The 12728-nt window shown below is 48.6% G+C and overlaps 1 protein-coding gene across 4 annotated transcripts in view; it reads left to right on the top strand.

The window, feature by feature from the left end:
* Positions 1-12728, top strand: part of chd8 (chromodomain helicase DNA binding protein 8) — a 202305-nt gene that overhangs the window by 142908 nt on the left and 46669 nt on the right. For all 4 annotated transcript variants that reach the window (XM_084328043.1, XM_084328042.1, XM_084328041.1 and 1 more), the window contains exons 25-27: positions 134-336; positions 8928-9084; positions 10978-11067. In XM_084328043.1, coding sequence (XP_084184169.1) covers positions 134-336; positions 8928-9084; positions 10978-11067 — 450 coding nt within the window. The remainder of the gene's footprint in view (positions 1-133; positions 337-8927; positions 9085-10977; positions 11068-12728) is intronic.

The following is a 12728-nucleotide window of genomic DNA, read 5'->3' as shown; positions in this document are numbered from 1 at the left end:
ACCAAGTAATGACAAATCAAAAAATTCTAAAAGCACTCTAGTTCAGTTGAAACTCACGACTCATCTCTACCGGAGACACTTTCCATTTTCCTTTTGCACTGACCTTCCTCCGACCCTTCCCCTCCTCCTCCAGGTGGGGGCGCTGGAGAGACATCCTGTCCCACGCACGGTGCAAGCGGCGCCTGGGCGAGCGCGACGTGGAGACCATCTGCCGCGTCATCCTGGTCTTCTGCCTGCTGCACTACCGCGGAGACGAAAACATCAAGAGCTTCATCTGGGAGCTCATCACACCGCCGGAGAACGGCCACGAGCCCCACACCCTGCTCAACCACTCGGGTGGGGAGACACACACAGACACACACACACACACACACACACACACACACACACACACACACACACACACACACACACACACACACACACGCTGCTCAACCACTCCGGTGGGGAGACACACACACACACACACACACACACACACACACACACTGCTCAACCACTCCGGTGGGGACACACACACACACACACACACACACACACTGCTCAACCACTCCGGTGGGGACGCACACACACACACACACACACACACACACACACCCTGCTCAACCACTCCGGTGGGGACACACACACACACACACACACACACACCCTGCTCAACCACTCCGGTGGGGAGACACACACAGACACACACACACACACACACACACACACACACACACACACACACACACACACACACACACACACACACACACACACACACACACGCTGCTCAACCACTCCGGTGGGGAGACACACACACACACACACACACACACACACACACACACTGCTCAACCACTCCGGTGGGGACACACACACACACACACACACACACACACTGCTCAACCACTCCGGTGGGGACGCACACACACACACACACACACACACACACACACCCTGCTCAACCACTCCGGTGGGGACACACACACACACACACACACACACACCCTGCTCAACCACTCCGGTGGGGAGACACACACACACACACACACACACACACACACACACGCACACACGCTGCTCAACCACTCCGGTGGGGACACACACACACACACACAGACACACACACACACACACACACACACACGCTGCTCAACCACTCCGGTGGGGAGACACACACACACACACACACACACACACACACGCTGCTCAACCACTCCGGTGGGGAGACACACACACACACACACACACACACACACGCTGCTCAACCACTCCGGTGGGGAGACACACACACACACACACACACACACACGCTGCTCAACCACTCCGGTGGGGAGACACACACACACACACACACACACACTGCTCAACCACTCCGGTGGGGAGACACACACACACACTGTTTGAGCTACAGTTAACTGCCGTTTGAGCTGTTTGAGCTACAGTTAACTGCTGTTTGAGCTACAGTTAACTGCTGTTTGAGCTACAGTTAACTGCTGTTTGAGCTACAGTTAACTGCTGTTTGAGCTACAGTTAACTGCTGTTTGAGCTACAGTTAACGATAGGTTATAACTATAACCAAGTTCTGTTAATTAGGGGTGACGCTCGGCATCACTCATGCACTGTCCTCGCACACGTACACGCGCACTGAATAAAGACCACAGTGTACCTTTAATCCCAATATTTGTCTGACCACACCCCTATCAGCTTACCCATATAAGCAGGGGTGGGGCCACCCACTCACCTCCTTCCCAAGCTTTCACCACAAGGTGAGGTCAAGGGCTGCAGCGGCGTCGGATGCCGAGCGTCACCCCTAATTAACAGAACTTGGTTATAGTCATAACCTATCGTTCTGTTTCATTAGGGGATCCGGTCGGCATCACTCATGCACATAGGGAGGCCGAGCGGAGCCACCGGCCGACAAATACACCCCGCTGAAGGCCCCCCACAACCAACAGAACAGGGAGGGCCGAGCCCCCCCAACCCCCCTAATGGAGGGCACCCCCCCTATTAGAGGTTTCCCGGGAGGGCGACGGACCCGACCGTGCGAAGAGGCACTCAAGCAACTCAACGCACAGGGTGAGCAGACCGTGGCTTGACCCCACGACTACACACACGCACAACCCGCATGCCACCCGGGAACGAACGGAAGGAACAACCTCGTTACTGCCCCCAGAATCACGGGGTCAAGGGCAAACCCAACCCCGTGGCAAGGCCGTAGCAGCGGAGCGCGAAGGAAGACCCAGACCCACCAAAGGGACTGGACCCCCTGGAACGGGGGCCCGGAGAAGTCCATGATGCCAGCATCAAGACCCCACCAGGTGGGCACTTAGTGACCCCCCCCCCCCCCCCCCACATCGCCAGCGTATTCGGACAAAGGCCCCTCAGCCGAACGGGCCCTGTCCCCCCAATAGTACACCGCCTGGCACACTGACCCTGCAGAACAGGCAGTCAGCATGGCCGTAAGCACACAAAAAAGGTTAACCAACGGAAGCAGGCAGCGCACCGGGGAAAAACCAGGCAACAGGCTATTAACCCTAGCCTGGAGACTGCGGACGAGACAGGCGCCAGAGGGGACAGCTGAACACAGCCGCCCCGGCGGAAGGGGCGGAAGCTGGCGGTGTTGCATGACCAAGCCTCCATTTAAAAAAAACCCACCCAGAGGGGTTGAGGCAGAGAAGGCTGACACGATTGGCAGACGTCATGAACGTGCAGGGGCACCCTCAAACGGTGAACCCGGGAGTTGACACTGCTCCAACACACCAGGGAATCAACCACCTTGGTGTTACCCAATGCGGTGGTTGTTCCTAACCCCTCAAGAAAAAACTCAAACACACCTGCGGGTATACACCGGCTATACCGCAGTACAAGTGTTTCAGTTTTTCAAAAAAGGGTTAACCCAGGCCTACGGGTCGACGAAACATTACTTCGGACCGGGCCCGGCGATACGGGAAGCACAGGGTCACCAGAGGAAGTCAAAGACCACCCCAACAGGCCCCTCTTCGCCATGCGTGAGAGAGGAGCGAAAAAGAATGGAGAACCAGCCCCTAAGCACACCGTACTTGGTATTCCCAGGCGGTCTCCCAACCAAGTACTAACCAGGACCAACCTGTGTAGCGGCCGAGATCTGACGAGATCGAGCGTGTACAGGTTGGCATGGCCGTAAGCCATTACGACAGTGCTGAGTAAAAAACGTACCCAACCAGGGTCTCCATAGTGCTTAACCCTGTGACACCCGGACCAACCTGGCATTTTTCCCCCTGAAAAAAGCCCAAGTCCCTCAGGGTACCAGAACAGCAGATCTGCATCCCCGGCGGACAACGAGTTCAACTGATCCGGACCAGCGTGACCAGAACCAGTCCCGTGCCCTAACCACACCGACATGCCTACTCCAGGAGAAGGGGCAGATATGCGTGTTGATCTTAAACATGAAAAGAAGGCGCCACCCAGACGTTCGGGCGAACCGCGCCCGGTGGCCCACCCCCAGGGCGTGAGACCCCTCTACATATGTTCAGATCCATTCCGTCATCATCCCCCAGACATGAACGAGAATCCGTCGATGACAAAAACCAGGTCGTTGGATTTGGTCGTCGGAAGAGGAAAAACCTCCATCCCAGTTGCTTTATAAAAACGCCGTTTTAACCTCAAGCAACCAAGGCGTGCCAGTCAGTCGCCTGTTTACAGAACACCCCGAGCTAGCACTATACGTGCGTCGGGACACACCCACATCAATGAACAGGCTATTTAGACCTGTCATTGAATCCCCAAGGCGCCATGGGGAACGACAAGAGGGGTGTGACACTTCCTAACTCCAACTCTTTTTAGTAGAAAAGAAGGAAGCACCAACAGTATGTATCCCAGTCTACACAGCCGGGGTTAAAAATTGTTCACACTTTTACATCCCACCACCCTCCCATAGGAAGGAGACGGGAATCCCCAGAGAGACTTCCCACGCGAGCTGTACAGATTGAAAAGAATATATTGCACCTTGAGCCATGTAAAAAAATTGGATTTAGGGCTCTCCGGGGAGGAGGCACTGAACCCATACACACTCAATAATCGAATTGAATCGAATACATACACAATAGAGTAGGACTCCTTCTAGAGGGTCCACTCACCTTGACAATCTGAGGAGGAGGCTCTGTACTCTGAAGGAGGCTCCCTCACATGGAAGGAGGAGTCCCAACTCACAGAAGGCCCGAATAGGAGCTTGGTGAGGAGGAGCCCTGACCACCCCCCGAAACAGATCCATCACATGGACCTGAACAGCACACGGAAGTCCTACCAACAGAGACGCGCACGGTGACGTACTTTATGGCGGGGGAATATCTGCGGTGCACACGCCCAATATTCCAGGCCGTGGGACCATGAAACTCCCTCCCCCCCCCCTCACCCCGTAACGTGCGGGACCGCAACGTGACAGGAACCTTGAAGGACAGGGGGTATACCCCTGACCAACCGAAAAAAGGGGGAGAGCAAAGGTTACCAGTTCACCCCTTTACGACCCCACACCATGATACGATGTAATGACAAAAAGAGAGTATGACACAGTCATAGTCAGCTCTATGAAGCGTCTGACAGCTTCACACAGCGCATGAGCTAACCTGCTATCTGATTTTTACTAAGGAAAAAAACACAGAATAGAGAGGGCTCTTCAAGAGCCCCGGTACCAAACTTACACATGTGCTTCTGTGGCCAGTCCAACCCAGTTGTAGGTCACATGACACACACAACCCATCATCACCTACAAAAAATGGCAAAAACACTCTACAGAGGAACGCCGTTTTTCATAATGAGAGAATACATAATTCTCGATTAGTATCGGCCACAGGCCTTGCTAAGCACACACGATAGCGACCAAACAATCTTTTCTTTTAGGAAAATAAAGTTTCTCCAGCAGTCTTAGCACAACCTCAGCAATCAAGCTAAGGGTTACATCGCATCCCTACCACACAAAGACACAATGTAGTGCAACAACATGTCTGATAGGAGGATGAAGAAGTCCCCAGGGAACCGGGGGGAAACACAATCCTCCTACTTTACCCTTAATACGGCCAGTTAAAACAGGAAAACCTGTTAATATGTGAACACACTGTTCATTGTCATTACAGGCTGAGAAAAGAATATTCTTTACTCATTTGTCACTAAGCATAGCTTTATAGGTTAGTTAACCCCCTTAGTTGTGAGTACACGGTACATATAAACACACATGATGTTTCTCAACACAACAAACCAGATCATTTTCACATCTGAAACAACAACCCGATTTGCACGGAGAAGCTAAATACCTAGTGACAAGACAATTCACACACAACTCGCGTCGTATCCTAAATGTAGTGCAGTAACACTCGTTTTGGAAAACATCGTTATTTACAAAACATTTAGAAGGGAAAGCCAGAAGAAGTGTACAAGGTCTGGTCAGACCTGGCCTACCCGGAGCGTAGATCAACGAAGTGCAGTCTCAAGACACCGTAGAAAACACAGCCGTCCTGTGTTGTTCGATCTGGGCAGCGTCGCCGCTCCAACCCGTCGCTACGGTCCCCTTTGTTGACGCAGGCTTTGCCGTCCTGGCCCAGGGCAGGTTCGACGAACATCCTCTGTCAAAGATGACGTCGTAGTCAAGAGTGTTTAAAACATGTTATAATCAAAGCACGTTCAACAGAGTAGCATTAAGCTAACGGCCGCTCCAACCGTCGGTCGCTACTGCCCCTGCCCGCGAGACACCGAGCGAACGGCGCACGCGACCAGAGGGTAGCTCGCGGCGGCGCGCGAGGAGCCGGAGCTACCCCACGCTGGGCCTTGGCCGATAGCAGCAAGCTAACGTTTCCTAGTGATCACAGCAGGCTAGCGCCGCAGCTAACAGCTGACTGGCTAACAGTAGGCCCAACCTATGTAGGCCATGCAGTGATCACAGCAGGCTAACGCCGCAGCTAACAGCTGACTGGCTAACCGTAAGCTAAGCAGCTATCACCTGAACTTGTACACAATGATATAACACTCACCCAGACAGGCCGCCGTTCTGAAACCCTCCTCACTTTTTAAGAGAAAAGAGAAACAAGATGTTAACACAGTTTTACAACGGTGATTTTACCAACACCCGACGGAGCCAGCACAATACCCAACTGGCCTGTGTAGCTGACTTGAACACCGATCTTCCGCTATCGAACATCTATGCCCATATCTCCTCGTGAGGGAATACTCTCATTTGGATATGAAAGATGGGGCCTTAACACGGTGACAGAGAGATATCCACTCGTCCAGAAAACACAGGGATCACCAGTGTTAATGGTCGTGGCCCACTAGTTAAAACTATAATGGGCTTCAGACCAAGGTCTTCTGTCGCCTAAGAGGCTGAACAAAGGACCCTAGCCTGGGGCCGGTTTTCATAAACATTGTCAATTAGCCCCCATAGCACTAACAGACAAGTGGAGCCTGCCAGCAAAAACATAACTCACCAAACCTGGAACCCACCGCTTCTCACAACAGCGGCGCGTCCTACAGCCCGGCTGTGTCTTTACCGCAACCAGCACACAGCAAGGACTGCAGTTGGAAAAGTATGTAGCGGCGCGAACTCCCAATACGAAAACCGGTGGAGGATTTTTAGAATGATCATCATCTTCCAGACACTCCAGTACGAAGACAATATCGCCGTATTTTCTCGAAAATAGTGAGCGAGAAAATAAAGATATGTCAACGTATCCTTGTTTTCCAACTCTTCTCCTACCATCACATCATTTCAAGTGTGGGGATCTACCGAGGCACTTCCTTGTGGTGAAAGCGAGAAGGAGGCGAGTGGGTGGCCCCACCCCTGCTTATATGGGTAAGCTGATAGGGGTGTGGTCAGACAAATATTGGGATTAAAGGTACATTGTGGTCTTTATTCAGTGCACGTGTGCGAGGACAGTGCATGAGTGATGTCGAGCGGATCCCCTAATGAAACAGAACTGCTGTTTGAGCTACAGTTAACGGCTGTTTGAGCTGTTTGAGCTACAGTTAACTGCTGTTTGAGCTACAGTTAACTGCTGTTTGAGCTGTTTGAGCTACAGTTACGGTAACTGCTGTTTGAGCTGTTTGAGCTACAGTTAACTGCTGTTTGAGCTGCAGTTAACTGCTTAACTTAAAGGGGCACTTCACCAAAAAAAACAATACTGATTTATTGTGCACATAATTTCACACATCTGAAAACTCTAAACAGATTTGTGCACATTAACTTAGTTTGACAGTTATTGAGAGTAAACGAGTTTGAATGTGGCCACCGGTGATGTCATCGGGAACATTGAATCCTTGTGTTGTGTTCATTTCAGCTTAATGAAATTATGAGGTATTGCTATTTATTCCATCAACATCATTTCATGGAGCTGTAATTAACACTTGTTGGGATTCAATGTCCCTGATGACATCACTAGTGACTAGGGATGCCCCCCGGACCCCGGTTTTAAACGGGAACCGGTACTATATTAGAAAATACCGGAGTATTTATAAGCTCAGACGTCCTCGGTACTGCTATCGATACTCTAGAGAAATTATTATTATTATTATTATTATTATTATTTAAAAGTTGCGAACGATCTCTCCTCTCTCTGTCTCTGCACGAGAAGCAGCGAGTCATTATTACACACACTCCTCGCGAGTCGCGCTACACATACATACGGGTACTCCTTAATGAAAGCGCTGTCAATAGTATGCAGCTGCAGCACGTCAGACAGCAGCGCTTACAAGCCCCGCACATACAAGCCCCGCACACCTGATGTGCTGCAGCTGGAAGCATCTCAGCGCTGTCTCCGTGCTGACGCGCGCTGCACACAGACACAGACAGCTCTGCATGGACTGAGTCGTGATGGCGGATAGAGCGAAGCGTTCACAAGTGCAACAAAACATTTGCCAGTAAGGGTGGCAATACGAGCAATCTATCAAAACATTTGTTTGCAAAACACTATATTAGTGTGCAGAAATGCGCCGTATTCGACTGCCTTGCGCGCAGTGGTCCATCTGCATCCACGTCCACTGCAGCCGGTAAGCCAAGATACGGAGTTTCCTAGGCTAATAACGAATTATTACAAATAGGCTAATAAACAAAATAATTGTTTAGCTACAAATACTACAATCTAAAAACTTTTTATAGATCGTCAAGCTGAGGTCAGCCACCAATGTGTCCCAGTGAGCCCACCACACATCCTCCCTCTACCTCCAATACCCAAAGTCCTTTCTCCCTAGCAGCTAGAGGAAAGATGACAGAGGATAGGGTGAACGAGTGTCACAGGGCTGTGACAAAGTTTGTTGTCAAAGGCCTGCACCCGTTCTCTACAGTGGAGTCCAAGGACTTTAGGTAACAACTAATCATTCAGTGTATATCGTTTTTTTTGTATACATAGTTGTCTAACTTGTCTGTTGTTGTTATAAGTTATTATTGAAGCAGCTATTCCCACCACTCCACACACATTTACAATAATTCAATCATTTCTAATCTTTACTGTAGGGAGATGACCAATGCTCTCAACTGCAAATATAAAAATCATAAAAAAATTATCAAAAAGAACCGATAAGAGTATAACTCTGTGCCCTCTCCCTGCAGGCCTGTCCATCCCCGTGCCCCGTGTAACTCTGTGCCCTCTCCCTGCAGGCCTGTCCATCCCCGTCCCCCGTGTAACTCTGTGTCCTCTCCCTGCAGGCCTGTCCATCCCCGTGCCCCGTGTAACTCTGTGCCCTCTCCCTGCAGGCCTGTCCATCCCCGTGCCCCGTGTAACTCTGTGTCCTCTCCCTGCAGGCCTGTCCATCCCCGTGCCCCGTGTAACTCTGTGCCCTCTCCCTGCAGGCCTGTCCATCCCCGTGCCCCGTGTAACTCTGTGCCCTCTCCCTGCAGGCCTGTCCATCCTAACTCTGTGCCCTCTCCCTGCAGGCCTGTCCATCCCCGTGCCCCGTAGTAACTCTGTGCCCTCTCCCTGCAGGCCTGTCCATCCCCGTGCCCCGTGGCAGGAAGGGCAAGAGGGTCAAGGCCCAGAGCTCGTTTGATGTGCAGAAGGTGGAGTGGATCCGCAAGTACAACCCCGACACTCTGCTGCTGGACGACAGCTACCGCAAACACCTCAAACACCAGTGCAACAAGTCAGTCCCTGCTTCCCCCACACCGTGTGTTAGGGCTGTCCTCCTTCTTCCCCCACACCGTGTGTGTGCGTGTTAGGGCTGTCCTCCACACCGTGTGTGTGCGTGTTAGGGCTGTCCTCCTTCTTCCTCCACACCGTGTGTGTGCGTGTTAGGGCTGTCCTCCACACCGTGTGTGTGCGTGTTAGGGCTGTCCTCCACACCGTGTGTGTGCGTGTTAGGGCTGTCCTCCTGCTTCCCCCACACCGTGTGTGTGCGTGTTAGGGCTGTCCTCCTGCTTCCCCCACACCGTGTGTGTGCGTGTTAGGGCTGTCCTCCACACCGTGTGTGTGCGTGTTAGGGCTGTCCTCCACACCGTGTGTGTGCGTGTTAGGGCTGTCCTCCGCTCGGAGGAGTTCTCAGTCGACTAATAAGTCATAGGACTTTGGCGGCTAATCAATTGGTTGATTTAATCAACAAGTCTGTCATATTCTGTGTCCCACATGCAGAAGGACCTCTTTAAATCTAGTGCTGACTAGAGATGTGCTGATCATGTTAAATCTAGTGCTGACCAGAGATGTGCTGATCATGTTAAATCTAGTGCTGACTAGAGATGTGCTGATCATGTTAAATCTAGTGCTGACTAGAGATGTGCTGATCATGTTAAATCTAGTGCTGACTAGAGATGTGCTGATCATGTTAAATCTAGTGCTGACTAGAGATGTGCTGATCATGTTAAATCTAGTGCTGACTAGAGATGTGCTGATCATGTTAAATCTAGTGCTGACTAGAGATGTGCTGATCATGTTAAATCTAGTGCTGACCAGAGATGTGCTGATCATGTTAAATCTAGTGCTGACCAGAGATGTGCTGATCATGTTAAATCTAGTGCTGACCAGAGATGTGCTGATCATGTTAAATCTAGTGCTGACTAGAGATGTGCTGATCATGTTAAATCTAGTGCTGACTAGAGATGTGCTGATCATGTTAAATCTAGTGCTGACTAGAGATGTGCTGATCATGTTAAATCTAGTGCTGACTAGAGATGTGCTGATCATGTTAAATCTAGTGCTGACCAGAGATGTGCTGATCATGTTAAATCTAGTGCTGACCAGAGATGTGCTGATCATGTTAAATCTAGTGCTGACCAGAGATGTGCTGATCATGTTAAATCTAGTGCTGACCAGAGATGTGCTGATCATGTTAAATCTAGTGCTGACCAGAGATGTGCTGATCATTTTTCAGACTCACTCAACACATTCAGCATCAACAAAAATATATATCTATAGAAAAAGAGACTATTTGTCTCAAGTCCAAAAACAGAATGTTTAGTTGACAAAGAGGGGACAGCCCTGCTACATCCTCACTAGTGTTATTCCTTGTTAGTGAGGACTAACTGTTGTTCCTACATCCTCACTAGTGTTATTCCTTGTTAGTGAGGACTAACTGTTGTTCCTACATCCTCACTAGTGTTATTCCTTGTTAGTGAGGACTAACTGTTGTTCCTACATCCTCACTAGTGTTATTCCTTGTTAGTGAGGACTAACTGTTGTTCCTACATCCTCACTAGTGTTATTCCTTGTTAGTGAGGACTAACTGTTGTTCCTACATCCTCACTAGTGTTATTCCTTGTTAGTGAGGACTAACTGTTGTTCCTACATCCTCACTAGTGTTATTCCTTGTTAGTGAGGACTAACTGTTGTTCCTACATCCTCACTAGTGTTATTCCTTGTTAGTGAGGACTAACTGTTGTTCCTACATCCTCACTAGTGTTATTCCTTGTTAGTGAGGACTAACTGTTGTTCCTACATCCTCACTAGTGTTATTCCTTGTTAGTGAGGACTAACTGTTGTTCCTACATCCTCACTAGTGTTATTCCTTGTTAGTGAGGACTAACTGTTGTTCTTTCCCTGTCAGGGTGCTGCTGAGAGTGCGCATGCTCTACTATTTAAAGCAGGAGGTCATCGGGGATCACGCCGACTCTGTCCTCGGAGGGGTTGATTTCAGGTATTTCAACACAACGCACATGCTCACTTATGCACACGATAAACTGTGAGGACAGCATACAAAAACATGATTGGACCAGATCTATATATGATATCTGTTAACTAGGGATGCTCCGATATTGATATCGGATATCGGCCCCGATATGACTACAATAGCTAGCCTTTTATTTTTTTTGTATGTTTATCAAATTAACATATCTATTTGTTAATTTGTTACATTTTGTTTCACTAAGTTAGGAAAGTAATGTTTTAAGTCAAGCCTGATGTTGCCTTGCACAAAAGAATGATCCCAGTCTCTTCCACACAGTGAGGCCTACAGTTTATTAATTGAACAATGGGTATCGGATCGGTACTCAGTATCGGCCGATACCCAAAGCCCAGGCATCGGTATCGGGACTGAATCATTCGGATCGGTGCATCCCTACTGTTAACCCACTGCACAAGGAACAAATACCACATCAAGAACACACGCTATTCTCTCCCCTGCCACCTGGAAAACACTTAAAGGAAAACTCCAACATTTTGGGAAATTAGCTTATTTAACATCTTCCCTGGAGTTAGACAAGAAGATACATACCTTTTTTGTCTCTGTGCGTGCATTTAGCTTTGGGAACAGTCGCTCCGTTAGCGTAGCTTAGCTTCATCACTGGAAGTGGGGTGGGGCCGGAGCCTGACGTTCCCTACAGGGTCTTACAGTCACCAAATACAACTCCAAAACGTTCCTGTAAACATGTTGTGACCTGTGTATTCACCACATGGAGAAATAAAAAATTATTGAATTAGACAATTACGTTTTATAAGCAAATATACTCTGAACTATTTTTTGCCTAACCACTCGAGTCTCTGGGCGCAGTCAGTGGTTTCAACGTGAAGCAGTGTTTGTTGATATTCTCATTCCTTCAAAGGATCCGAACCGATTGAAGTTTATGGATACAATGACTTAAAATCCTCTTACCTTGACGATTAAAAGCCCCCCCAATTTAGAAAACAGTAATCCAATGGCTGGTATTGATAATATAATACTAACTACTGCACGCTCGGAGCTAACCGGAGCTAACACAGAACAGGATGGTAAAGCAAATATGACTTCCTTTCTGGCGTTTTCAAAATAAAAGTGCAACGTTTATAGCAGCGGAAAGCGTTTATTTTGTACATTATCTAACGTTAACACGAACCTAAACTAACTTTAGTTTAGTTGTAACCTCACAGTCAAAAAGAATATTTTGAATTGATATTCTCATTTGGTTCATTACAATTTACTCAAGCCTAGTAACAGACACAGTATTTCTGACACTGGGAATACATTCCCTGAGATCCATAGATGTCCCTAGAATCAGATACCGAGAACATGCAAATGGACCATATAAAAAATAAAGTCTGTAAATGTGTATTCTACGTTCTTATGGAATGAATGACAAAATAAATAAGAAATAAATAATTATAAATTGAGTTAATTTTCATAACGCGATAATTTGCTGTGTAATTAATTAATTTAATTAACGCGATAAACTGACAGCCCTAATTATATCACTTACTTTTATTTATTGTTCTGACAGAGAATATTTTATGCAGATAGACGACGAAGCTTAACTCAGGGTTCTCACAAGGTCTGAGTGCGTGATTTTTGTTTAAAAAATAAAAGTAAAGTCCTGAAATTCCTTG

The sequence above is a fragment of the Notolepis coatsorum genome (genome assembly GCF_963971535.1).
Source record: "Notolepis coatsorum genome assembly, chromosome: 13".
Lineage (NCBI taxonomy): Eukaryota > Metazoa > Chordata > Actinopteri > Aulopiformes > Paralepididae > Notolepis > Notolepis coatsorum.
Note: the sequence above shows the minus strand (reverse complement) of the source record. Positions and strands in the feature narration are given on the sequence as shown.